Raw genomic sequence first — 26,230 nt, 5'->3', positions numbered from 1 at the left:
GCGTGGCTGTTGCACGCGCCCGGAAAAATGTTGGAGGAGATAGCGGCGCGATATGCGCCGCAGGACATGCTCCGCTCCGGGGGCGGGCGCGTCGATGGAGCCGAGCGCTCGAGGCGGTTCTCGCTCCTCCACCTCGACGAGGGCGAGGACTACGTCGGGGATTGGCAGGCGTCCATGCGTGCTCCGGAGGGCTCGCTCGATCCCTACCCGGGCGCCGTCGCCGCGGCAGACAGCAACGGCAAACTGCGAGGTCGCATCCGGCTGCTGAGCAGTTCCGTCCTGTTCGACCCGGACAACATCGTCGTCCCCATGCTCAAGTTCCCGCTCGGATCCGTCCGAAGGCTCGAGGCTCTGGGCGGGAGCGCCGATGCCTTCGAGCTCGTCTGCGCGCGGACGGTCGCGATACGACCGGGGGGACGAGACGTAGACTACACGGTCGATCCTGACGCCCTTAAACTCGGCGCGTGGCGCTTCGATCTCTCGCACCAGCCCGCGGGAAAGGTGCTGGAGCCCCTCGGGCAACTCATCGCCATCCATCAGATCGAGTCGACGCCCGAGCGGCGGAGCGCGCTCGAGACCTTGCGAGTCGCGCGCGAGGACTCCGCGGTGTTCAACCGCCGGAACCTGACGGACCCAGAGACGGAGTCCGTGTGCTTCGAGGCGCCGGCGGCGGCGATATGCCCGCTGGTCAGGGAACCCGGGAGACTGGCGTTGACGGACCGGCGAATCTACTTCCAACCCATCAACGACGTGACCGGGGGATGCGCGGCGCGCAGCCACAGCCTCGCGGGGATCGGGGCGGTGCTCAGGCGACGGTGCGCCCTGCGACAGACGGGACTCGAGGTGTTCTTCAAGGCTCGCGGGGACGCGGGTGACGCCGACGACGGGACGTTTCTTGGGCCGTCGGTGCTCCTGGAGCTGAGGTCGGAGTCCGAGCGGGAGGCATGCGTTCAGGCGATGTTGGGAGCGCTCGCCGCCACGGCGCTGCGTCGCGGCGACGGCGACGATAAGGCCATCACGGGCGGCGCCGTCGCGGGGTCTGCGCTGCTGGAGGGCAAGATCGGCTGGCTCGAGGCGACCACCGCCGCTTGGCGCCGCGGGGCGGTGTCAAATTTGGACTACCTCCTTTACCTCAACGCGGCCGCCGGGCGAGGCTTCAACGATCTCACCCAGTGGCCCGTGATGCCCTGGGTCCTCCGCGACTACCGCTCGGAGACGCTGAACCTCGACGACCCCGCGGTGTACAGGGACCTCGCGCGGCCGGTGGGCGCCCTCGACGAAGAGCGGCTCGCCACGCTGCGGGAGCGAATGCGGCAGATGAAGCTCGCGAAGATGCCGCCGTATCTCTACGGCACTCATTACTCCGCCCCCGGGTACGTACTGTACTGGCTCATACGCGCGGCTCCCGCGCACCACCTCAGGCTACAGAGCGGGCGGTACGACGCGCCCGATCGCCAGTTTCACTCCATCGCGGAGTCGTGGGAGAGCGTGCTGACGTCGTCCGCCGACGTCAAGGAGCTCACTCCGGAGTTTTTCACCCCACCGGCGGACTTTTTGGTCAACGTCCGGGACCTGCCGCTCGGTCGCAGGACACGGGACGGCGCGGAGCTCGGGGACGTGGTCCTTCCGACGTGGGCGAACGGCGACCCGACCACCTTTCTCCGAACGCACCGCGCGGCGCTCGAGTCCGAGCACGTGTCGCGGCGTATCCACGAATGGATCGACCTCGTCTTCGGGTACAAGCAGAACGGCCACGAGGCGGAACGCGCGGATAACGTCTTCCACCCGCTCACGTACGAGGACGCGCTGCTCGAGCTGGACGCCGAGGCGGACCCGGTGAGACGCGCCAGTTTGGAGGCGCAGATGAACGAGTTTGGCCGCGCGCCGAGGCGGCTGTTCGCCAAGGCGCACCCGCGGCGCGACGCAAACGCTCACGAAAAATATAACCAAACGCTCCTGGACGTTTCGGACGTTTCGGACGATACCCCAGCCCCGGAGCGGACGATGGCGCTCGTCGGGACGCTCCTGGCGCTGTTGGAACCCACGGTCGAGTCCACGCTGGAGGCGCTGTGCCTCGGCGGCGGCGAAGGAGGCGGCGCGGGCCTGGATGATTTGGACGAGTTTGAGCAGTTTGGCGCCGACGAGGCGACGGAGCTCGACGTCGACAAACTCAACGCCGACGACGCCTCGGTAAAATTACCGACGACGACGGAGAAGGCCGCCGCCGACGACGACGAGGTGGACGTCGGAGACTTTGCGGAGGAAAACTCGCGCGCGGAAACGCCGACAAACTCCGGGGGTCTGAAACAGCTGTGGCTGTCCAAGTGTCACGGCATCAGCGTCGGCGCTGTTCGGTTCACAGGAGGCGGTGCCGAGCCAGCGATCGCGTCCGTGGGCAGGGATTCGGTGCTCAGGGTGCACTCGCTCCAGCTCGGCGATCAGCTGCACGCGTCCACCGTCGGTTCGCTGGGAAAGATGTCCCTCTCCGGGCTCGCCGTGACGGCCGAATTCGCGTCGACGCCCGGGTCAAAATTCCCGGCGACTCTGGTCGGTTCTAGGGACGGGGGAGTCTACGCCTACGACGTCGACGGCGGCGTGACCGTGCGCCGCACCGACGCGCACGACGCACGAGACGGCGTCGGTGCGATGTGCGCCCCGCGACGAGAACCCGGTAAGATTTTCACCGCGTCCTCTGCCGGTCGAATTCGGCTCTGGGACGTCGCGTCGTTCACGGGGTTAGGGAACCGCGCACTAACCGGGCCGAGCGCGGGCGCGTTCATCGCCGAGCTGGGCGAGCTCGAGTCGGAAGACTGCGAGTGGATCTCGGCGTGCTGCGACGATGGCGGGAGCCTGGCCCTCGTCGGCGCGGACGAGGGCCTCGTCGCGGCTTGGGATCCCCGGCGCAAGCGCGCGTCGTGGATAGCGGAGGCGTGCCCTTCGGGCCGCGAGGTGACGGGCCTCGCGCTCATGCCCGACGGTTTTCGCGTCGCCGTCGCCTGCGGGGACGGCTTCGCGAGGATCCTGGAGCTGAGGAAGTGCGGCGAGGTGTCAGACGATCGCGATCTCGGCGTCGGGTCGCTGACGTGCGTCCTGGCCAACGGGAAAAGGGGGCTGCTGTGCGGCGGGAGGACCGGGTCGTTGGCGGCGTGGGACCCGGACCTGGCGGCGCCCGCGGCGGTGCGAAAGCCGTTCCGGGTTCGCGGGGTGGAGGTACCGTCGCGTGGGGTCGGGGTCTCGTGCGCTGCGGCGGCGCCAGGCGGGGGCGTGCTCGCGGTCGGATGGGACGACGGCTCCGTCGGCGTGTACGCCGAGAATCGATGAGCGGAGAGTTTGGAGTCGACGCGGCGATGATAGACTACGCAACTACTAACTACTAGTGTTTCGATTTCGTAGACTGGCTGACTCTAAGCGCGCGACGGGATGGGTTCAGAGGAGGCCGCACGCGATCGCCCTTGATCCTCCGTCGACAATCAGCGTCGGCGAGGCTCTCACCTTTATGTACTTCTCCAGGCTCGATACCTCCGTGGGCAGGTACGCGAGGCAGAGCGACGCGAAAGTTCGCAATCTGATGGGAACGTCCGCATCATTTGTAAGCGCTTCAAGTCGTTCCTGATGGGACAGCGCCGATGACGCGGTGAGCCTGCCCCGCAGCCGAGCCACATGAAAGTTACTAACGATCATCCAGAAATCATACGCCGCGCTGTTGTTGGCATCTGCCCGCTTCAACGCTCGCTCGAGTCTCGCCAGGCGATCACGACCGACACCCGCTTGGGATGCGAATCCTTCCGGATCCAACGCCTCGCCGAAAAGGACAAGAAGGATGCAAAATGAGAGCTCATTCACCCTCTGAATTTTGGCACCCTTCATCAGCACCTTCTCAATCAGCTTCACGGCTGGGACAAGCCTGTCAAGCGCGCAGTCATCTGGCGGCTCTCCGTGCCATCTCATGATCAGTAGGTTGAGTAGCGCTACCGCGATGTTCGAGACCACCGAGTACGTCAACGACCACGGCATGTAGTCGTTGACCTTGTAGGATTGTATGTACTGAAGAAATCGAGGAATCAGGTCCTCGAGGAAATACTGATGACGCGGCTTTTCGCCTGGTCGCACTTCCGGACAGTGGCCCTCGCCGTGGCCTTTGGGCTTTTCACCTGCGTTGATAGCGCATATATCGGTCGACATCGCAGCAAGTTGAAACATGCGAGAAACAGGAAACTGCTCCGATTCTGAGAGTGCCTGAATTTGCCAAATAACCACATCCCAGTCATACGCGGCTCCGTAGAGTAAACCCCACAATCTTCCGGCAAACGAGGTGAATCCGGATGCAGCGTTCGCCTGCATGCGCAGCTGCTCGATTTTTGCCTGGGCAGGCTTGGTTTCGTTAAGAATAAACGAGTTGATCCCAATCGAAAAGTTCGTGGAAATCATCTCGAGCACGGCCAGTCCATAAGATGTCGCTAACCCCGTAGCCTCGGAAAGCAGCCGAATGCCGTCCTGGACTTTCCCTTCCGAGACCATCAGACAGCCCTTCGTCATCATGAACATCGACTTCGCGGAAACGCGCGTCATCTCCGCAAAGGTCCCTATGTCGCCGTGTCCTTCCATCGGTATTTTCTTCCAAGTCTCGAGCGCCTTGGCGGCTTTCTTCATCGCAAGCGACGCCGTCCTCTTGAATCCCAAAAATCCAACGACGGACACGCTCGACATCGCAAAGACGAATTCGGGCGAGTCGGGCACGACCATCGCGAGGTTGGCCGTGTGCAGATGCAAATAGGCTTTGGCGTTCTCCTCGTCCCAACCCAGGCATTCTCTCAGCGCCCCGGACGAAAGCGCGTTGAGCATGCTTCCAGACACACCAAACGCCAAACAGGACCAGCATCGCAGAATTTCTCTCGCAGCTCTGATGGGTGAGCTTGCCATGCGGGAATAGTCGCGGGCCAGCGAGCTCATGCCGGTGTGCAGCAGCATCATCTCGTTTACCACCATCCCACGTGTTATCTGCTTTGGAAGCGGGACCTTGAACCAACGGAGGCCATTCACAGCGGAGCGGATGGCGAGGTCATAGTTGAAGGTGAGCTCGGTGAAGATGAAGGCCATCCGCGAGTGCAGCAAGCCGACGTCGAAATTTTGCGGTCTCCTAAAATCCGTGAATGAGTGCGCGTTGTATGACATGTTGAAGGCCAGCTCTGCGCTCTCGATGGCGCTGGTCATGAGCACGATGGCGTCACGGTACGCACCGGTGGTGATGGCAGCCTCGCTCGCAATGAGGTACTGCCGCCAGGCCTTGTCGGGTCGACCGCTGAGGCGGTGCTGTCCAGCGAGTTGTGTCGCGAGTGACTGACGCCGCAGAGTGGATATTCGCCACACCCGCACCCCCTGGCAACACTTGCAGCGTTGCAGATTACTCATCCTGATCACGGAATTTTCAATCTGTTGCGCGATCGTGGTGTGCATCTTTTCTCTCCTCGATTTTGGCATCAGCCCGTACACGGAATCCCTCATGAGCTGATGCCTGAACTTGAAGTTGTACCTTGTTGCGTTGAATTGCTGCGAGACTGCGCTGTTACCGCCATCCTTCAACAATAGAGACACTTCCACGTCTTTGGCGCCAATGTCATCACCCTCGCATTTGACATTCCGCATTGAAAGTACATTATCCGCGATCTCCTGCTCGTTTTGATTTTGGAACTCGAGCAAGCGCGCCTCGACGAACGTGGCCATCGAGTCGTTAACTGCGGAGAGCACCTCGGGGTATGTGGCGTTTTTCCCAAAGGAGCTCACCGAGCCCCTTGTCCCCTCCTTGGTCGCCTTGTAGATGGTGCTCGCCACCTCGTCCGCCGTGAATGACATCCCGATGCACGTGGCAAACATCATAACCTCGAGCTGCTTGGGCGTCAGGTCGCCAATCTGCGTCTGCATGATTCGGCGAATTGCCTTGGTCGAGGACGAGTTGCTCATGAGCTTGGCAAACTCGGTGTTCTCCTCATACTCTAACATTGTCCTCTTGTTGAGGTTAAACACCAGGTCCCCCTCGAGCGTATCTGCGCTGGTGACGCTGGTGCCATCCATGGTATCGGACACGATGGTTGCATCTATTTCCTGCTCGTCGCGGCCTTCTTCTGGCAGGTGCGACGCCGCCTGCGTGAGCTCGCCGAGGAAAAATGGGTGCCCCTCTGCGATTCGGATAATCTCGCGGATGGCCGACTCCTCCAGGTGTCCCTCCGCGTGCCACCTGACCAGCATGCGCGACTCCTCCTTGCTCAGGCTCTGAAGCTGCGCCGACGCGTAGTAGTCGCGCCAACCGCCCACCGCCTGCTGCACCCTCTCCGCAGCCGCCGAGAACAATTCAAAAACTTTCTTTTTGTCCGGTCGCCTGGCGAGCACGCACAGGAAAGTCTCCCTGCATCGTTCGTCCTCGACGACGGCGGTGAGCACGCGCCAGAACAACTCGTCCAGCCACTGCGCGTCGTCCACGAAGAGCGCCACCGGCCCCGCCGCGGCAATGAGGCGGACCACGAGGCTCTGGAGCAAGTACGTGCGGCGGTGCACCGGCAGCTGCACGAGTGCCATTGCCTCCTGTTGCTTCTTGTCTCCGTCGCCGATGCCGTATTTGTTGCACATCCATTCCACGACCGCGGCCCTGGACGACGGCGACCACAGCGCGATCGCGGAGACGTCCTCGGGGGTCGCGTCGATGGCGTGCGCCGCGGCCGCCGCGCCCCCGAAATGCTTCAGCATCATGCTCAGCACGGTCCGAGCGCCGTGCATCGGGCCCGCGACATTCACCGACGATCCCTTCACCGAGATGACGAGGATGCCGTCCAGCCTCTCCGCCGCGCTCTGCGCGTAGGACAGCACGGTCGATTTGCCCATACCCGCGTCGCCGGAGATGACGAAAACTCCGCCCAAAGGGCCGGGCGACGACTCGTTGCTGCCCGGTGAGCCGCCGCCGCTTCCCGCAAGCCGCTCAATCATCTCGTCGAGTCGGCTTCTCATCTCTATTCGAATGCGCGGCGCCGCCCCGGCATTGCGCGCCATCGGTGACCCCTCCAGGTCACCGGTGTGCGCCACGGGCTTGAACACGAACTGAGGCTTGGAGATGCCCTTCAGGCGCATCGTCCGAGTGCCCGCGGTGTTCTCAAACTTGTACAGAATGCTGCCCTGCGTTTGCTTGTAAACCGAGGATGAGACCAGCGCGGCGCCCGGGTCCGCCTTGGTCATGAGCCTCGCCGCGAGTGTCACGCCGCTGCTGGACATCATCGTGAAACCCACGTACTTTCCACTGCCCCCAACCATCTCTCCAACGAACGATTCACCCGACGCCACGCCCATCTTCGCGGTTATCCCCCTCTTCTTGAACGCCGCCAAGAGTTTCAGCGCGCATATCACCCCGCGGAGCTCGCTTTCGTGCACGCTGCTGCCCGCCAGGCCGAAGAAAGCCTTGAAAACGAAACCCTTATCATCGCACAGCAAGGTGTCCACGTGACCGCCCAGCTCCCTCGTCTCGCGGCATGACAGGGAGTACGCCCAGTTGAGCAGCTCAGGATCGAGGCCGACCCCGTCGATGGGAAAGTTGACAAAGTTCACGAAGAGCGTGCAGAGGTGCATCTTGCTGGAGGTGAGCACCTCGCTGACGTTAAAGTGCCCGTTGATTGTGGGTACCCTCACGTGGAAAAAGTCTGGGACGTGACTCAGCCACCTGCTCTCGTCCCTGACAACCTGCGAGCCCCGCCGCGAGCGGTCCGCCCACTGCTTGAGCTCCTCCTCGGTGACAAAGCCGCCGCCGGCGTCGCCCGCTTTGATAATCTCCGGGGGTAAGATGGGCCCGCGATAGAGCGATATCTCTCCAGCCTTGGTGCGCTTGAGCAGGTCCACGCACAGGCTCAGCGCCTCCCCGCACACGGTCACCTGGTGCCGATGGTCCGCGGGTGTTCGCGAGGTTGGAGATTTCGGCGAACCCGGGTCATCGGAGTTGGCCGAATCGTGCACATCCCCGTCGTATGTCCCCGGGTCCGTATCGTCGTCGGCGCTCGCTCTACTTAACCGGGCCTGCTGACTCGCGAGCCGGATGACGTCCAGCGATCCCCAGGACACGGCGCCGTGGATCTCGAGCCTGGATTCCATCTTCTTGAACACGGACTCGAACGCTCCGATGGTTCGGCGGGCAGCCTCCTCGGCAGCCTCCATGATGGCGTGCTCCGCGTCGTCCTCGTCGTCACTGGCGTCGTCGCTGTCGCCGGTGAAGACGCAGATGAGCGCGTCGCCCGCGACGTGGACAACGCATCCGCCCAGGGACCAGACCACGGCCTCGATGCCTCCGAGGACGGAGTTGAGCAGCGAGCTGAAGGTGTCGACGCCCAGGTTGGTGGCCCCCTCGAAGACGTTCTCGAGCCTGGAGAAGCCGCTGATGTCCGCTATAAACACCGCCGCCATGCGCAGCTTCATGACCCGAGGCGGGGGCTCCGCGGAGGTCGCCCCCTTGGGAGCCCCGGAGGAACCCCGATCGTCTCGATGCGCCCGCTTTTCGAGGTTTTCTAACAACCGCCACGGGACGAAGATGGCTGCATCATCAGGACGCGACATCTTCGCGCCGGCCGGGCCCGACGCCCCTCGTTTGTCGGGCACGGGGAGTCGATACGGGACAGTCGGTCACAAATTCGCGCCGCTGGGTCGCGTCAACCCGACGTGCCCCGTAACAGTGGTTCGACTATTTCGACAATTTTGTTGCTCCAGCCAGTCCACCTGGCCTGGCCCTTTCAGTTCCAGCAGTCCAGCACACGGCACAATCTTTGGCCGCCTCTCACCCTTCGACGCGTCGACACTACAACACAGACTAGTCTAATCTCGCATCAGCTGCCGCATCAGCGCCGCCACCACGTCCACGGAGATCGAGTTTCCCACCGTGAACCACAGCTGTCGCCTCGTCAGCTCCCTCGAGGGGAGCCTCCACCCGGCGTCCAAACCGTGCAGATTCGCCATCTCCCTCGGCGAGAAGTACCGCATCTCCCCAGCCCACTCCCCCTTGAACGGTCCGACGAGCCTCGCGCGCCCGGTACCAGCGTCCACGTCGCAGTGTTCCGCGACGAACGCGTCGGACGCGAGCACGGACCCTCCGTACACCGTCTTGCCGTACCCCGAGGTGAACGTGGAGCATCGAACGCACGACGGCGACACCACGTCGAGCCATCGCCAGTACCTCTCCACCGTCCCGGCTTCCACCGCGAGGTCCGCGTCGTGCACGGGTCGCTCGAGGTACTCCGCGATCCTTCGCGGACGAGGTCGCGAGGTCTGGTCGGTCGTCGTAACGGTCGTCGTCGTCGGACAAAACCGTTTTTCTGTCGGACAAAACTCGTCCGACCACCCGATGAGGGTGAAGCGTTCAACCGCGCAAAGGCCGGCGTCCTCGGCGCAATCGACGAAGGAAAGGGGCTTTCGCTTCGCCAGGGCGTAGTACCGCGTCCTGGTACACGGCACCCCGATGTCGACGGGGGACGCGTGGTACTCGCGCCAGACGTAACCGGCCTCGTCGAGCGCGGCGACGAGCGCTCGCCTCGTCTCCGAGCTCTCAAAGCCGACGACGTTTTCGACGAGGATCCGTTCGGGCGGCGCTCGTAGCTTCGGTAGGGCCTCGAGGATCCGCGCGAACGAGCCCGCGCGAGGGTCTTCGCCGTGTAGGCGCTTCCCCTTGCGGGTGTACGGCTGGCAGGGCGGCGAGAGGGTCCACACGTCCGCTCCGCCGAACCTGGCGTCGAGGGTCTCGACCGAGCTGAGGTGCTCGACGTTCCGTCGCATGAGCACCCCGGAGGCGTTCTCGTCGGGGTAGTTGGCCAGGTACACCGCGTTCGCAACCTCCGAGTTGTCTATGGAAGCCAGCGCGGTGACCGAGGCGCCCATGTCGGACTCGAGCGCGCGCTCCAGGGACCAGCGCATGGTCCCCATCCCCGCGTAGAACTCGACCATTTTCACGCTCCGGGCGGTCGCCGTCGTTTCGCGCGACGAGGACGGGCCATCGCTACCGGAGGTGGAGGCGGGGGCGGACGAAGACGCGGCTAACCGTCCACGCCACGATGTGCGACGGCGATGATGGCGACGGTGGCGCGGTGTCGGCGAAACCGCCGCCGCTGGTGCGGCTGCGCTCATCGCTTGTGCCTCGGGCGATTTTTGCGTTGTTAGGTTTAACCCGAGGCTTTAAGGGGAGAGTCCACTCTATCCGGACGCGATGGCGGCGCTCGCGTCGATCGCTGCCCTCGCTCTCGCGCGACACGCGCCCCGTGACGCCCAAACGCGACCGCCGCCGAACCCTCGCGCGACAAACCACCCGGATGTGCGCAGGCGGGATGCCCTCCTCGCGGTCGGCACCCTCTCGTTGTGCGTGGCGACCGATCGGGAACCTTCGCGGGCCGCTGAGCCGGAGCGACCGACGCGACCCGCCGCGTGCATCGCCGGCACGTCCTGCGTGTCCACCGCATCCTTTCGATCGCCCGCGAACTACCTCCCGCCGTGGGAGTACGTCGGCGACGACGCGGCGGCGTTCAAAACACTCGTCGACGCGCTCCGATCCGATCCAAAAGTCTTCGACATGATCGACGACGAGAACGCTGGATACGTCGCCGCGTCGCTGCGGCATGACGACGCCGACGTCGACGACCTGGAGTTCTTCTTCCTAAACGACGGCAGTGGCGCGGTGCTGTTCAGGTGGGCGGGGAGGGTCAACGTGGCGTCGCCGCCGGGATGTTTCAAGCCGGGTTGCATCAACGGGCCGAGGCAGCGAGCGAGAGCCGAGGCGCTGCAACGCGAGCTGGGGTGGCTGCCGCTCGAGACGGACGAGGAGAAGAAGTGGGTGCCGCTCCTGCTGCACTGACGACTATCATATATCATGTTCTATTCATCACGATCATCACGAGACGAGCGCCGCCGCGAGCGTCGCGAGAAGCGCCGCGAACGCGGGCTTTGCAATCGCCGCCCCAGCCTTGGCCGGGGCGGGCTTGGCCGGGGCGGGAGAATCGCAGCTCGCCGAGTAGCACGGCGCGGATCCACCGGAGGAGGGCGCCGCCGCGTACGTCCTCTCGTGCACCTTGACCTCGATCTTCTGCCCGTTGGCGCAGTGGCTGCCCTGGCCGCAGACGTAGTGTTCGGTGCCGACGGAGTTTAAATCGAGAACAAATCCGGCGGCGCCCTGAGACGAGCTACCCACCGTCGTTCCCGCAGCGCAGGCGTCGAACGCGGCCTTGTCCGCCACCTTGACCACGTCGTGGGACGCGGAGTACTTGAACTCGATCTTGTCCCCCTTCTCGAGGTTGAGCGGCGAGCAAGCGAGGTTGAAGCACTGGTCCCAGTTGAGTTTCCTCACGTGCGCGCCCTCTTCCATCTTTGCCGCCGCCATCGCGTCGCGCAGATACGTCAGCGAGTCGCAACCGGCGGGCGGCGGGCACATCGCCTTCAGGTCGTCGAGCACCTCCCTGGCGAGCGCGGGTTTATTCGTCTGGACGTAAAGCTCGCCGAGGTAGCCGTTGGCGGCGACGTGGTTTGGTTTGATCTGCAGCGACCGCTTGTAGTAGAGCTCGGACAGTTTCACGTCTGGGTTTGAGAGCTTTCGGTTCGAGAAGCCCAGCAGGTTGCACACGTCCGCCATGGAGGACGTTCCCAGCGCGGAAGATCCCGTCTGGTAGTTGCAGAGCGCGATGTGGTTGAGCGCGGCTCGAGCGCCGGCGTAGTCCTTGGCGGTGACCGACGCGGCGGCCTCGGCGTACGTTTTGGCCCCCGGGCACGTCACCTGCGTTGTGTTGGATGCGAGATCCAAAACAACGGCGCCGGTGTTCGAAGCGTCGTGCGCCTGCTCCGGGAGGACCCAGTTCGGCATGTACATCGCCTTGGTCATGAGCGCGACGGCCTTGTGAATCGCGGCTTCCTTGGAGGCGACGGTGGCGTCCACGGGGTACCGCACCGTCGCGTCGACCACGGCGGAGTTTGAGGATTTGGCGAATGCGTCGATCGTGACGTCATTCTCGCAGGTGTCGCCTCCCACGGCGATGGCGGTCTTGACCTTGGCCTTGAACGCGGCGTCGGTGTCCGAGCCCGTGGCGGTGGCTTTCGTCGTGAGCTTGGCGGTGACCTTGAGGTAGCCGGTGGGGCTGGAGACGGCGGGGCAAGCGGGGGCTACGCACGCCTGCGCGTTGCAATCCTGTGTCTTACTCGCGGTTCCCGAGCAGCTGCCTCCGTTGCTCTCCTGCGTCGTTTTCGTGCGCGTGCACGTTTGCGTGCCCGTGCCGCACGTCAGGGAGCACGAGCCGCATGTGTAAGCGCTCCACACGCAGTTAACTACGATTGGCGGGGACGACGTTGGTGAGCCGCTTGGCGGATAAGAAAAGGCGTATAGAGTAAGATGCGTGTAAGATGCGCGGCGGGGACCTACCCGCGGGGGCGGGGGCGGGAGTGCTCGGAGGCGGCGCCACGATGGGCGTGGGCGCACATAGCAGCGCCACGAGCGCGACGACGAGCGCGAGACGCATGTATTCAGTACGTCGTGTCCTTCTTCGATGCGCCGGGACGAGTGTGACTTCAGGGCTCGACCGGCGAACACGTCACCGCACTTTTTGTTCCTTTTTGGCGCGGTTCTAGGTTCGCTTTTTCCCGAGCCCTCCTCCCCGCCACATGCGGGATGCGCGCGCACGTCCTCGTTCTCGTGCTCCTCTTCGCGCGGGTTCGCGATGCCGCCGCGCACGGGCATCTAACTTGGCCTCCCAGCTCGCGCCACGGGGGGAACATCCACCATGGCGCAGACTGCGGAGCCGGGCAGTGCTACTGGTTCAGCAATAACGTGGAGGTGGAATCCCAGACTCTGCCGAGTTCGCATCGGACGATGGAACCGGAGCTCGAGGGGGGCGCGGACGTGTGGAGAAAGTCCCCTTGGAGATCTCCCGGGGCTGCGCCCGTGTACGGGTCAGGCTGCGGCGTGGCGGGCGGGCACCCGACGGAGGTTTACGCAAACGGGGGCACGCCACCCGCGGGGGTGGCCATAGGGTTCGACGGGAAAGAACTGCCAAAGGCAAAGTTGGGCCCGGCCAAGTGGACCGTCGGGGGCGTCGCCGAGGTTGCCTGGGCGATGGCCGCGAACCACGCGGGCGGCTACGCGTACAGGCTGTGCAGAGCCGACGGCGAGGTGAACGAGGAGTGCTTCCGCGCGGGGCACCTCGAGTTTGCCGGCGACAACTCCTCCGTCCTGTATCCAAACGGCACCAGAGTCTCCATCCCTCGAGCGGTGGTCGCGACCGGGACCACCCCCGCCGGGTCTCAGTGGGCGCGGGACGGCATACCAACCTGTCGCACCTGCGCGCGAGCCTACGACATGTGCGGCGCGCCCCTCGCCCCCGTGGCGGGCCTCGATTACGGCACGTCCTGGAACAAGCAGGTCAACTGCTTCGCCGATTGCGCGGGCGCGACGAGCTCAAAGGCGGGGGGCGCGTGCCCGGGGGGCGCCTCGAAGCTCCAGTTCGACCCGAAATTTTTAGATCAAGCGCACTACGACGCGTACACCGGGTTCGGGAAGAGCGTGTGGGAGTGGTCGGTCTTGGACGAGGTGAGGGTTCCCGCGGGCTTGGCGCCTGGTCCTTACCTGCTGTCGTGGCGTTGGGACTGCGAGGAGAGCACGCAGGTTTGGCAAAACTGCGCCGACGTCGAGTTGGTGGCGACGGCGTCGGAGGCTGAGTGGCACCTGGCGTCGGCGGAGGCGCTGGCGAGGGTGCCAAAGCCGGAAAAGGCGGCGGCGGCGAAGTTCGATCCGTACAAGGACGCGACGGGGGATGAAAACTTCGACTGCGACAAACAGGTGGCGTACTGCGAGAAGGTCAACTACAAGGCGTCCCAGTTCAAGTGCGGAAAAGACGAGGCTTCCACTCGAGCTGAGGTTTGCCCAAAGTTCGAGAAGACGAGCGGGGCGGGGTACGCCAAGCCCGCGCTCGCGATGTTGGCGTCCACCGTGTTCGCGGTTGAGGTTTTGGGGTTGGAGGATCCGGGGTGGCTCCGCGCGTTTGCGGTTGCGTCCGCCGCGGTGATCGCCGCGGTGTTTCAGCCGCCGAGCGCGTTTGAGCGCATCGCGCAACCGTTCCTGCCGCGCGTTCCGGTGTACCTGCGAGACAAGACGTAGACGCGACGAGATTTTGGCTACTACCTTCGTATAATACCTTCCAAGACTTTTAAGGTGACTAAATCACTCTATTGATGACCGCTCGCGCGTAAGAGCACGGCGTGAGACTATCCATCCGCGCGTCGCGGCGTCCGCCGACTTTCACAGCTCCGTCCTCGCCGCGTCCTGTTCCGTCCGAAACCTTCGCCTGGCGCTCATCCTCGACTTCGGCTCCTCAGTCGCCGCGGGTTTCTTCGTCTTAATCTTTCCGGATTTCGCAGCCTCCTTCCTCTCGATCATCCGCCTCTTCTCCTCGAGGAGCCTCTCGTAACGCTCCCGCTCCTCCCGTTTTCGCCGCGCCTCGACCGTCCGCTCAACCGCGTCCGCCTCGGACTCGTACGTCGCCCGCGCGCCCCTCGTTCCATCCTCGGGCGGTTTTTTCAACTTGACCGGCGGCGGCACGGACTCGCCGGGCGCCGGTTCGCCCGAGTTTGGAGCCCAGCCGTCGATGTCATCCGCGACTGTCTTGGCCCACGGCGCGATGACCCCCGCGATGCGCTCCCTGTCCACGGCGGCGAACCTGACGAGCCTGCCTCCGGTTAACGCGACCACGCTCGGATACCCCCGGGATTGGAACCGTCCCGCGCAAAAGGTGGACATCGAGGGAGGAGTGCAGTCGACCCAACCCAGGGCAAAGTCCTTCACCCTCTCGTCCCGCTGTAACAACGCAAACTCTCGCACGAGCAGGTTGCACGGGGGCGCCCACCGCGTGCAGAACGCGATGATCCACCTTCGTTTGTCCGACCCCGGTACCTTTTCCGCGTCCCCGTCGACGCCGCCGAGGCCGCCGGCTCTGCCCAGTCCCACGCCGTCCGACATCCTCTGCGCCAGCGCAGTCGCCGCGTCGAAGGTGTCCTGACGAAGCACCGCAATCTCGGTCTTGACGTCGATCGTCGCCCCACTCGGCTTTACGTTGGCGCGTTGGCTCTTCGCCCTCTCCGCCTCCTCCTTGGCCTTTTTCATCCGAGCCTCCTCCTTCTGCGTCAGGTCGGTCACGGCGTCGCCGATGTTGGCGCCGGTCTTCTCGCGCGTGTACCCGGGTTTGGAGCTCCTCGCCGCCGCAGCCTTCGCGGCCGCCTTCGCGGCCGCCTTAGCCTTGGCTCGCGCCACCGTGTCGAGTATGTGCTGTTGGAACTCGGGGTTGTTGAACCTGCCCCCGGAATCCTCGGCGTCCTTGTATTCCGGCTCGCGAGGCTTGTCGCGGGTCCCCGGTGCTCCCTCCCCCTCGTCACCCGCCGTTTCCTCGTCGCGGCCTCCCATGGTGAACACAAAGTCGGGTTTGCGTTTCTTGTCCGCCAGAGGGTCCGGACCCTTCCTCTTGAGTTTGGGCTTCCTCTCCTCCTTCGCCTTCGTCGCCTGAGGTTGCGACTCCTCCTTCGCCTTCGTCGTCTGAGGTTGCGACTCCGACCCGCGACCGACTTCCTCCCGGGTCGGCTCCTCGACGATGAGTGGCTCCTCGACGATGCGTGGCTCCTCGACGATGCGTGGCTCCTCGACGATGCGTGGCTCCTCGACGATGAGTGGCTCCTCGACGATGAGTTCCTCGGCACCGCCCGCCGGCTGCGTCGTGGTCGACTCCCACGTCGCGCCGCCGTCCGAGGCCTCGAACGAGCCGTCGTCTCCGAACGTCTCCTTCCACTCGCGCGCCGCGGTCTCCTCGTCGTAGTGCGATCGTCCGAGCGGCACCCTGTTGAGTACCTCGCCCACGCGGCCGTCGAGCCAGTCGAACGTTCGGTCCAGCCACCCGGCGGGGGCGCGGCCCTCCGCGGCGGCATCGCGGCGGTCCTTCCACACCCTGCGCACGTTCTTGCCGATGAACTTGCTCAGGAATTGGCCTGCGTCGGGGAGTGACGGGAGGGTCAGCGACGGCTTCGAATTCGAGCCGTGGGACGGGTGGGCACCGCGGCGGGATGGGGCGGGTTCGTGGGTGGGTTCGGGGTTTCGCGCACCGTCCGCGCGCTGCGGGCACACCAGCAGCACGATGATCAGCGCGATGGCGAGCGCGCGTCGCATCCGCGCGCTCATGGTCACCGCGCGTGCTCCAAGGAGGCTCCGCTCACTGTGATCTCGACGCAGCGGAGGTAACAACCGGTTTTCTGAGACGAGACCGCAAGGGCAGTTCGCGGCGCGCTTCGACCCGTCGCCATCGAGCGCGGTGGGTCCGGGGCGTGCTGCTGCTTCCGCCGTCGATACAAACGGGGCGTAGAGCTCATCCACCCGTTCGAATCCCCTCTACAGCCCGTGCCTTGCGATCCGACGCTTGATCCCTAGTCAGTCGGCGCGATGGGGAGGTCCAGCTCGAGCAGCAGCAGCGGGTCGAGCAGCGACAGCGACGGCAGGGACCGGCGTCACAGGAAGGACAAGAAGCGGAAAAAGGAGAAGCACAGGAAGAAAAAATCCAAGAAGGAGCACAAGGAGAAGAAGCGCAAACGGACGCGGGACGACGGCGACAGGTACGAGATCGAACCGCGCCGAGAAACAACCTCTTTTGACCAAAACCTCCTCGGGTGCCCACAGCCGAAATCGCGCGCGACTGACAACATCACACGTGCACTCGACAGGCGCGAGAAGGAGATCCTCGCCCAGGCGAAAAAGTACCTCCGACAGCAGGGGCTGGCACCCTCGGGAGTGGGCGGCGTGATCGAGGCGGCGGCGGCTGCCGTGTCGGCGGCGTCAAAGTCGTCGACGTATGGCGCGATTGGGAACACAAACGACGCGATTGGCGTCGACCAAGGGACGCTCTCCGCGGCTCAAATCGCGGCTAAACGCGTCGCGGAGGCGCGCGCGTCCGCCTTGGAGGAGGACGCGTTGTACGCGCGCATGGGCGGGGCGCCGCGCGAGGGTTTGCTCGACTTTCGAACGCGCGGCGTCGACTCCGTCGCGCTCGCGGCGGATGGCGAAAATAAGGGTGAAAGCGCCGGGAAAAAGATGACGCCGGCGGAGGCGAAGAGGGCCAGACGGGACGCGAAGGAGCGGCTCGAGGAGCTCGCGCCGCGCGCCACCGGCCGCGACGCCCTGCGCGAGAAGCGCGCGGCGGTCAGGGAGAGCAACAGGTCGTTCGCCGCGAGGAAGGATGAGGATTTCTTGGGCGGGATGACGCGCGGGGACGAGTTTGGGGGCGGCGGGCGCGACGAGTTTGCGCAGGCGGTGGCGGCGAGGCGGCGGGCGCAGGAACGGAGGGACGCTCGAAGGGGGGTGGACCCCGTCGCGGTGGCGGCGAGGGTCGGGGCGTACCAGGCGAGGGAGGCGGAGAGGATGAGCCAGTTTCAGGAGCTCGTGGGTGGGTTTGGGGGTGAGCGGATTCACATACCCGAGCGGCGGTGAAAACATCTCGCATTGATGAGAGGAAGTCCGCGTCCATCGCCGAAACTTGAGAAAGCGCCCTCGGCGGAATACCCTAGAGCCCACCTGAGGAAGGATCAGATCGCCCCACGCGCGCCACCGCGTCCCGGAACCCGATCCCCTCCGATGTCCCCCGACTCCACCGCCAATCCCGCGATGGACGTCGACTTCCAGAAGATGGGGATATACATCGACGGCCGCACCAAGAACGAGCTCGACGAGCTGCTCGCGGCGAAAAAGGATGCCGAAATCACCGCGCGCGACCTGTACGGCTTCTCGTGCATGCACTACCTTGATGACGGGCCCATGAACGAGGCGGCGTCGTTCTTCGGGCTCTCCCGCGACGATTCCGTGGATACCGACGCGCCGCCGAAGAAGATCCTCGACTTCGGCGCGGGGTTCGCGGGCGACGCGCGGGTCATGGCGAGCGAGTTTCCCGGATGCGAGCTCACATGCGTCGAGGTGCAGCCACACATCCACGCCGCGGCTGAGCGTTTCACCGCGCTCGTGGGCGCCAGCGCGCGGTGCAAGCACCAGTGCCTCGACATCTTCAACGAACCGGTGGTAAACGCGCCGTTCGATCACTTGTTCAGCGTCTTGGTCATCCTGCACATCCCCGAGCGCGACAGGCTCTGGCGATCGCTGGCGGCAACCCTCAAGCCGGGGGGCACGGCGTACGTGGAGGACTATTTCGCCGCGAGGCCCCTGACGGACGAGGACAAGGCACAGCTCGCGGGTCCCGTCGCGTGCCCGTACCTCCCGTCGCGCGAGGAGTACGAGCGCACGCTCAAGGACGCGGGCTTCGTGGACGTGCGTTGGGAGACGATGAACGAGCGGTGGGCGCCGTTCGTTTCTTCGAGGCTGGCCAAGTTTCGCGAGGCTCGCGATCGCAACGTCAGGGTCCACGGCGAGGCGCTCACCGCGGAGCTCGACCTGTTCTACTCCACCGTGCAGCAGCTGTTCGCGCGGGGGAACCTGGGAGGGGTGCGCATCAGGGCGCGCAAGGCTTAGGGACGCGTCGTGAGCGGCGACGGGCAGTCGGCGGACAACGCCGGGAAAAATTAGTCCACCTTCGTAGTCTACGAAGGTGAAAGGCTTCTGACGAGTGAGGTGGAAAGAGACGCGGCGTCCGTGCGCGGGGGCCGCGCCGGGGGGAGGGCGAACCCCGGATGGGGGGGCGCCCGCCCCCGAACGTCTTGATGTTGTAACTTGTAAAACGAGCGAAATCGAGCGTTGACGTAATGGCGCCATCGTCGCTCTGCTCGGGACTTCTTTCAGACTGTTTTGAATGATGAACCTCCATCAGCCGGCCAGCCGGCTTTTCTCGTCTTGAAGCCCGACGATCTTCGGCTGTGGGGCTCACACACCTCCGTGGACGGTGGGCGAAGCTCGGACCATGTCGTCCCGCTCCATGCTCGCCTTTGTGGCGATGCTGATCGCGTGCGCGAGCACCGCGAACGCCGTGGGGTGCGTCACGGCCCGCAACACACGCCCCCACATCTCGACGAGAACCCCCGTGACCTAAAATCCCCCGATCTTCGCTGACTTTCGCCCCTCCCCTCTCCTCAACAGCGAGCTCAAGCCCGTGGACTACGGCGAGGTTGTCGCGGTCGAGCACTTCAACATCGACGGCGTCATCGACGCGCGCGGCATGCGGGGCACGCGCATGTCCGACATCAAGATCACCGTCGTCCTCAACGGCGGGCAGAAGATCGCCACCCGCCCGCGAGCCGACGGCACCTTCAGGATCCTGGACGTTCCCCCGGGGATCCACTTCCTCGACACCTTCGCCCTCGGCTACACCTTCCCGCCCATCACGCTGAAGCTCCTGACCAACGGCAAGCTGCAGGCCGAGTACGCCGAGGACCCGGACGAGCTCCCGGCCACCAACCCCCTCCGTTTAAGGCCGGTGTCAACCGCGGAGTACTTCGAGGCGAGGGCTGCGGCGTCCCCTGTGGCCATGCTCAAGAACCCCATGGTGCTGATGGTCCTCATGACGGTGCTCATGGCGTGGGGGATGCCGAAGATGATCGAGAACATGGATCCGGAGGAGCTCAAGATGATGCAGGAGAGGATGGGCTCGCAGCCCACGATGCAGGACATCTTGTCGGGCAAGGCGACGGCGGACGCCGCCGCCGCAGCCAAACCGAAAACCGGAGCGGAGCGACGCGCGGAGCAGCGCGCCACCTGATGAACTACTTTTTAGCACGCACGAATTAACTAACTAACTAGGATCTTCCTCAAGGAGCGCTCGTATCGTCGCCCGGCTCATTCGTCGATGCGTTCCACCTGCGAACGATGCCGTCGACGTGCGCGGCGCCCACCACCGCCACGACCGTCTTTCCTAAACCCCCGGTCGAACCCCCGGTCGAACGCCCCGCACGCACCGAATCCTCGCACTCCGCCTCGTACGAATAGCACGCGCATCCCTCGCCCAGGCCCGGCGGCGTCTCGGTCGAGCGCGTGAACGCCGCGGGGGGCGGTCCGTCCGAAGCGTTCCACCGGCGCTCGTAGCCCGCGGCGTCGCGGATAGCGTCGAACATTCGATCGTCCCTGGCGTCCACCACCGCGTCCCTCAACCAATCGGCGACGGCCACGTCGGCGAGCGTCCCGTTCGACCCGCCACCGTTCAACCCCCCGTTCAACCCCGACGAGATCGTCTCCCGGAGTTGATCCGGAGAGGAAAACGCGACGAGCCTCGCGGCGGCGGCGACGGTGGACGCAGCGAGCCTCGCGCCGGGAAACCAACCCGGACGACGGCGGATGGCGTCGGCGATGGCCGCGGTCGTCGCGGAGGCGCGTGCGTCGCCGAGCACCACGCGTTCGACGCCCGCCTCGAGGGCGAGGGCGAGCGCGGCGACCGCCTCGTCGCCGGCGCCGCGAACGACGGCGTCCTCCACCCGGGTGCCGCCTTCCGGGGTGCCTTCTTCCCCGGCACCCTCGGCACCCTCGGCACCCTCGGCACCCCCGCGGTGTCTCGTTGCGCTCAGAACGCGCCACGCGAGCATCTCCTGCGCAATCTCCGACGCGGCGAAGTACGCTCGAGCGGCGCGCGGCGCGGTCCCCTCAGTCGCCGCCGCGGACGCGACGCTCGCGATGCGCGCGAGGAGCCCGGGCGGGCCCCGTCCGCCGCCCGGCGCTCCCCGTCCGCCGTTCGCCCCGCGCCGGGATCGATCCCCCGACCCCGCGGACGCCGTCGACGCGTCCAACCGCTCGCGCGTCTCCCGCTCGGACGTCGTCTCCACCGACACCCACACCGCGCCGCCGGCGTCGGCGAGGCTCGACCTCGCGAAACCCCGTCCTCCCGAATCATCGGCGTCGTCGGTAGAGGCGGTCGCCCAGACGGACTCGGGCGGGGCGCCGGCGACGGTGACGGACGCCTTGTGCGCGCCGAGGCCGCGAGCGGCGCACACGCGTCGGGCCGATTCGCGAAGCACGGCTCTCAGCGCGGCGCCCTCTCGCGTCTCCTCGTCTGCGTCCCCATCCCCGTCCCCGTCCCCGTCCCCGTCCCCGGGTGCCGACTTTTCGTCCCCGTCTTCGTCGTCGCCACCTCCCGGCCGGCCCTTGTCGTACTCCAGCAGCAACAGCGCGGCTCTGCGCAGGACGTCCGCCTCGAGATCCTTGGGATCGCCCCCCAACTTCTTTTGCGCCTTTTCGCTCCACGAGAACCGCACGTCGGCGGTGACGGCGAGGGACGAGTCCAGCGCGCATCGGAACTCGACGCTCGCGCCGACGATGACCTCGGCGACGCCGTCGCCGCACGCCCCACCCGCGCAGTACAACACCCTCTCGGGTTCGTCCCCTCGTCCCTCGTTGGAACCCTCGACGTTCCCGTTCCCGTTCCCCTCGTCTTCCCCGGACTTGTCGTCGGCGCCTTTACTTTCTCCTGCGGAGACGTGCACGAGCACCTCCTCGAAGAGTCCGGACTCCATGAGGGTCCGGACGTCCGCGTCGATGTCCGCTGGGGCGGCGAGGCGGCCCGGTCGGCATCGCAGCTGCGCGAGGAGGTCGCCGGGGGACGCGCCGGGGAGCGGGCGATCGGCGGGAAGGCCCCGGATGGACACCGCGCGGGGCACGACGCCCGGCGGGCGGGGTCCGGCGGGACCGGCGTCGTCGATCGCGTCGTCTTCCCCGCGAGATCCGGCGCCCGTCCCGCGGCTGCTGGCGAGCGCAGCGGCGATCGCGGCTCCCGCGCGTTCGGAGCAGAGCTCGAGGACGACGGCGTCGGGGCGGTGGTGGGAGAGGAGCGCGCGAACGTCTCGCGCCGCGTCCGCGGCGAGCACGTGCGAGACGCCGACGAGGTGAACGACGGCCCCGCGGGAGCGATCCTCGAGGCGGACAACCCGCGTCGCCCCGGACGTGGACGGCCCCCCGGGTTGGGCATTGTTAGATCCCAATTGCGTCGACGATGTTTCCTCGGACACCACGGCGCGAACGCGCCTCGGGTATCTCGCCCTGGACGCGCGCCCGGAACATCTCGAGGACGGCACCGGACGGCCGGAATAGACCGCTGCGACGACTCCGGCGCCGCACGCGGCCGGCATATCTCTCAGGCGGCGATACGAGTGAGCGATCCGCCGGAATCGCCGAGGGACGACGCGTTTTTTTGGCGCGGACAGGAAGCTTGGCAGCTTGGCGCTTGGCACGGGACAGGAAGTTCGGGTCTGTCCCTTGGACGATGGAAAGCAGGGTAAATACACGTGCATGGATTTCTGACTGGATTTCATACGTCAACGTCACGCGAGGTACTCATGTAAATCGCGTACATAGGTCAGGTTGATTTTTCGGCCGCCGCCGTTCAATTTATGGTTAATGTGTGACTGCCCCTCACACGTCTTGGTCGTCTCTTCTCTCGTCGCGAAACTTTCAATTCTGCGGTCTGAAAAATTCCTGAAAAATTCTGTCGTGTGATTGGCGGAGATCTGATACAAGAAGGCTCCCCCCGCACACGGATGTTCTCATAGTCGGAATCGAGGGTCCGGCGCGCGCCTCGGGCGTCCCTCGGCGAGTGAGCGCGCTTTACGTGCACGGTCGGAGTCCGCGATGCCGCGATACTCGTGCACCTTCTTGGTGGCGCTCCTCGCGGCAGCCGTGGCTCGGACAGAGGCGTCAACCGACGGCACGTGGGTCAACGGTGCGGGATGCAAATCCTGCGAGCACTGCTGCAAATCGCTCATGCCACTGGGCAACTCCCTGACGGAGCCTGACTTTACTTGCTGCGCCACCGGACAAGACGAGTGCACGTGCAACGCACAAGACATGAACGAGTGCCAGTTCAAGGTTTGTCCCGAGCGAACGTTCACCCTCGCGGACCTGCCCGCCGAGCTCCTCGACCCAGCCTCGATGGGCGAGTGGGTCCCATATGACGAGTACGGCAGCTTCCCCTTGCGCGACAGCACGAAGTCCGGGATTTTCGTGCTTTGGAAGGACTGGTACAAAGGGACTGTGAACGCCTTACACCAGACCGCGCAGACCGCCGCCGAGTGGCAGAAGCTGGTGGACGCCGCCCAGACCGGCAACCGTGTGCAAGGGGGCACACTCGACTGGTGGACGGCTGCGAAAAACCAGCGAGTCTCGGCTTGTTCGCAGGACTCGTGGACCTACGCCTTCCACACCGAAGACGGTTACGGCAGAGGAGACGCTTCATGCGCAAACGTCGCTAGACGCACGTACGACACAACGACGTGGAAGCTCACGAAGATGCAGTACTTCGCCACCAGCGACGCCGGATTGAACCTCGGGTGGAACATCGACTTCCACTCCGACGGCTCGCTGTACCAGTACTACGGCTACGTTCCCAAACTCAAGACCAGGGGTCAGTGGAGGTGGGACCAGGGCGTCGTGACTCCAGCGGCCATCGCGACGGCTCACGGCGTGTCGAGTGCGAACGCGCACGTCACCGACCTTCCCATCGCGGTTCAGATGGACAAGGGCGCGTTGGGTCTCCCGTTTCCGATTGAGCGCCGGTGGCCGCCCGAGCGCGTCAACAACGTCGCGTTCTCCGAGTGCCAGAAATACATCAAAGACGCGTGGAACGCCGGATCTAAGACCTACCGCGACTGCGTCGATGAGGTCTCGGAACAGGCCACGGCGAGCGTGAAGCGGCCCAAGATCGCGATCGTGCCACTGTACTTCAGCACGACCAACAAGGCCGACGTCAACATGGACCAGCTGAAGGAATACTTCCTCGCCGGGTCCGCCTCCGACAACAAGCTCGAGGACTACTTCAAAGATTCGAGCTTTGGGAGGATGAACGAGTTCGACTGGGACTTCACCGAGCCGGTGCCGATCAACCTTCCGGAGTACGTGACTGACGCGCAGATGGCTTCGTCGAGCGCCAGGATGACGTCATCTGCTTGCTACACCGAGATTAACGGGCAGTGCAATGGCAGTGTCAATAAGTTCTCGTCGGAAGCCGCTTTGATCTCCGGTTCCGCGTGCAATCCAGCGGTCGACTGCGTACGCAGGACTTGGTCGTGGGACACGGGCTCCGGGAACACGAAGGAATGGTACTATTGGCCCATGGACAGGGCCAGCAACACGTGCGACGGTTCGACTGGACCGGGTCTGGACAGCAGCGGGACCCAAAAGTGCATCGACTTCGACGGCCCCAAGGTTCCCGACGACCCCGCCCAGGGTACCGTGACAAATCAGGGGGTGTACGTGAAGCGCGACGCGAACTACGGCGGCGGCTCGTATCCCGCCAATTACGGCATCTCCGACGGGCAATACTACTGCGTCGACGACCTCAATTTCATCTTCACCAACCACCTCTACCTGACTGGCCGAATTGGAGCGCTCCCAGTTGATCGCTCCGAGCACATGCGGGTGTTCTTTTACATCTGGAGAACCAGATGCACCGGGCCCGGCGGTGCGGCGCAGTTCAACGTCATGCACAACAACGACGCGAGCTTCACCCAGTGGGCCAGCTACGCCATGTCCACGCTGAGCGTCAACGGACAGGCTCTCGGCAGCGAGCCCTCCAAGCCCGGCCGCATCTCCAGCGGGTACGGCTCCGTGCCGGCTGGATACGTGAACCCCAAGGGCGTGGCCGGCACCTCGATCCACGAGTTTATCCACACAATGGGTGTGAGCCAGCACGACGCCAGGTTCTCGTGCGACGTCCGAACCATCTCGGATAAGTTTGTCGACGATTCAACTTGCAACAGCGTCGTTGAGTACGGAAATCCCTTCTCCATCATGGGCGATGGAATCGCCGCGACGCACGTGTCGGCGCCCGTCATGTACCAGATGCACCTGCTTCACAAGGACGACGTGCACGTCATCTACAAGACCGGCACGTACACGATCAAGCCCATCAACTCCCTCACCACCTCCTCGGGCGACAAGAGAGCCGCCGTGGTCCAGTACACGGAGAAGAGGATGGACGGTTGCGAATTTTCCAGTGCCACCCCGGGCAAATGCATCGGGGCCAATCCCGACTGGACCAAGGTCCAGGCTCCCTTGTGGGTCGAGTTTCGCATCGCGCAGGGCGTCGACAAGTCGTTGGAGTGGACCGAGTACGAGCCAAACACCAACGGCGTCATCCTCACCCTCCAGAACGCTTACAACCACGCCCTCCTCGATCTGCAACACGGGAAGCCATCCTCCGATGACACCAGGGCGCACGTCTCCCTCGACGCGGGTGAGACCTACACGATCACCGGGAGCGTGTACGACGACACCACCGTCACCTTCAAGGACGTCACGGTCGCCGGCGACAAGAGCTCGGTGACGTTCACGGTTGAATACACCACCGACCTCGCGAGCTTCTACGCCAACGACGCTCCGTATCCGACCACGCGGTTCGTCACCTACCCGGCGTCGACGGTGACGTATTCGACGCCGCCGGCTCCGTCTCCTCCTCCATCCCCCCCGCCACCGTCACCTCCTCCCCCAGCCCCGCCGCCCACAGCCCCGCCTCCTCCCTCCGCGGCCCCTACGCCCGCGGTCAAACCTCCACCCCCGCCCGCGAAATCTGCGGAGGAGAGGCACGAGGAGGCGACGAAGGCAAAGGAGACCCTCGTGGCGGCCGTCCCGGCGAAGCAGAAGCCAAAGGCGAAGCTCCTCGCCGACGCCGCCATCGCCGGCGAGAAGGTGAGAAAGATGTCCGCCAAGGTGACAGCCGCGGATGAGACCGCCGCGTGCGCCGACTACTACACGAAAGCGGGCATCTCGAGCTCGCTGGGCGTGTGCGTGGCCACCACGTCGTCCAGGCGCCGCGCCCTCGCCGCGTCCGCCTACGACGTGGAGGTGTTGTTCAAATCCTCCGAGATTTCCACCTCCAAGCTGACCGCCGCGGCCAGCTCGCTCGAGGCGGCGGGGGTCACCGGGGTCACCACGCAGACCTCGGTGGACCCCGTCGCGGAGCTGAAGACCATCCCTGGCGTGTCCTCGAACATGGTTGACGATTTCAAGGTCAAGGCGGATGCGGCGGCGGCGGCACCGGTGCCATCGCCGCCGCCGCCGTCGGGCGACGACCTGATCCTCGACAAGCCGGTGAGCGAGGGCTCGAGGGGCGGCGCGTCGATTGTTGCGATCGCGGCGATCGTGATTGTGAATATGATGCTGTGAACGTCGAGTGCGGTTGTCGCAAATGCCCAGTGCGCTTGCGACGCCGTGCCGACTGATTGCCCGGACTGGGCACTGCCTTATTTGTACATTTGTGACTGAAGTGTTATCATTACCACAGCTCTTCTTCATCAT

At 65.0% G+C, this 26,230-nt stretch overlaps 11 protein-coding genes across 11 annotated transcripts; 6 read left to right on the top strand and 5 right to left on the bottom strand.

Moving 5' to 3' along the window:
* Window positions 1–27: 27 nt before the first annotated feature.
* MICPUN_55931 (BEACH/WD40 domain fusion protein) lies at window positions 28–3,394 on the top strand (the record flags this gene model as incomplete). The annotated part of the gene is made up of 1 exon (XM_002500128.1): window positions 28–3,394. One exon carries the CDS (start codon window positions 28–30, stop codon window positions 3,319–3,321), a length of 3,294 nt encoding a protein of 1,097 aa, XP_002500174.1. The 3' UTR covers window positions 3,322–3,394.
* A 32-nt stretch (window positions 3,395–3,426) lies between these two features.
* On the bottom strand, window positions 3,427–8,583 carry MICPUN_55932 (predicted protein; the record flags this gene model as incomplete). The annotated part of the gene is made up of 1 exon (XM_002499645.1): window positions 3,427–8,583. The coding sequence occupies one exon, from the start codon at window positions 8,581–8,583 to the stop codon at window positions 3,427–3,429; it is 5,157 nt and encodes a 1,718-aa protein (XP_002499691.1).
* A 255-nt stretch (window positions 8,584–8,838) lies between these two features.
* On the bottom strand, window positions 8,839–10,140 carry MICPUN_79083 (DNA methyltransferase; the record flags this gene model as incomplete). Its single annotated transcript, XM_002499644.1, has 2 exons — window positions 8,839–9,288; window positions 9,385–10,140. The coding sequence occupies 2 exons, from the start codon at window positions 10,138–10,140 to the stop codon at window positions 8,839–8,841; spliced, it is 1,206 nt and encodes a 401-aa protein (XP_002499690.1).
* A 754-nt stretch (window positions 10,141–10,894) lies between these two features.
* Window positions 10,895–12,293, bottom strand: MICPUN_98819 (predicted protein; the record flags this gene model as incomplete). Its single annotated transcript, XM_002499643.1, has 2 exons — window positions 10,895–12,131; window positions 12,193–12,293. 2 exons carry the CDS (start codon window positions 12,291–12,293, stop codon window positions 10,898–10,900), a joined length of 1,335 nt encoding a protein of 444 aa, XP_002499689.1. The 3' UTR covers window positions 10,895–10,897.
* A 365-nt stretch (window positions 12,294–12,658) lies between these two features.
* On the top strand, window positions 12,659–14,218 carry MICPUN_55935 (predicted protein; the record flags this gene model as incomplete). Its single annotated transcript, XM_002500127.1, has 1 exon — window positions 12,659–14,218. One exon carries the CDS (start codon window positions 12,659–12,661, stop codon window positions 14,141–14,143), a length of 1,485 nt encoding a protein of 494 aa, XP_002500173.1. The 3' UTR covers window positions 14,144–14,218.
* A 66-nt stretch (window positions 14,219–14,284) lies between these two features.
* On the bottom strand, window positions 14,285–16,207 carry MICPUN_98821 (predicted protein; the record flags this gene model as incomplete). Its single annotated transcript, XM_002499642.1, has 2 exons — window positions 14,285–16,017; window positions 16,132–16,207. 2 exons carry the CDS (start codon window positions 16,205–16,207, stop codon window positions 14,285–14,287), a joined length of 1,809 nt encoding a protein of 602 aa, XP_002499688.1.
* Window positions 16,208–16,465: 258 nt separating this feature from the next.
* MICPUN_55937 (predicted protein) lies at window positions 16,466–17,506 on the top strand (the record flags this gene model as incomplete). Its single annotated transcript, XM_002500126.1, has 1 exon — window positions 16,466–17,506. One exon carries the CDS (start codon window positions 16,466–16,468, stop codon window positions 17,504–17,506), a length of 1,041 nt encoding a protein of 346 aa, XP_002500172.1.
* Window positions 17,507–17,650: 144 nt separating this feature from the next.
* Window positions 17,651–18,535, top strand: MICPUN_55938 (predicted protein; the record flags this gene model as incomplete). Its single annotated transcript, XM_002500125.1, has 1 exon — window positions 17,651–18,535. One exon carries the CDS (start codon window positions 17,651–17,653, stop codon window positions 18,533–18,535), a length of 885 nt encoding a protein of 294 aa, XP_002500171.1.
* Window positions 18,536–18,920: 385 nt separating this feature from the next.
* On the top strand, window positions 18,921–19,715 carry MICPUN_55939 (predicted protein; the record flags this gene model as incomplete). Its single annotated transcript, XM_002500124.1, has 2 exons — window positions 18,921–18,991; window positions 19,097–19,715. The coding sequence occupies 2 exons, from the start codon at window positions 18,921–18,923 to the stop codon at window positions 19,713–19,715; spliced, it is 690 nt and encodes a 229-aa protein (XP_002500170.1).
* Window positions 19,716–19,792: 77 nt separating this feature from the next.
* On the bottom strand, window positions 19,793–22,230 carry MICPUN_55940 (predicted protein; the record flags this gene model as incomplete). Its single annotated transcript, XM_002499641.1, has 2 exons — window positions 19,793–19,813; window positions 19,849–22,230. The coding sequence occupies 2 exons, from the start codon at window positions 22,228–22,230 to the stop codon at window positions 19,793–19,795; spliced, it is 2,403 nt and encodes an 800-aa protein (XP_002499687.1).
* A 1,636-nt stretch (window positions 22,231–23,866) lies between these two features.
* Window positions 23,867–26,228, top strand: MICPUN_54016 (hypothetical protein; the record flags this gene model as incomplete). Its single annotated transcript, XM_002500123.1, has 1 exon — window positions 23,867–26,228. The coding sequence occupies one exon, from the start codon at window positions 23,867–23,869 to the stop codon at window positions 26,096–26,098; it is 2,232 nt and encodes a 743-aa protein (XP_002500169.1). The 3' UTR covers window positions 26,099–26,228.
* Window positions 26,229–26,230: the final 2 nt, after the last annotated feature.

The sequence above is a fragment of the Micromonas commoda genome, chromosome 2 (genome assembly GCF_000090985.2).
Source record: "Micromonas commoda chromosome 2, complete sequence".
NCBI classification, from domain to species: Eukaryota; Viridiplantae; Chlorophyta; class Mamiellophyceae; order Mamiellales; family Mamiellaceae; genus Micromonas; species Micromonas commoda.
Note: the sequence above shows the minus strand (reverse complement) of the source record. Positions and strands in the feature narration are given on the sequence as shown.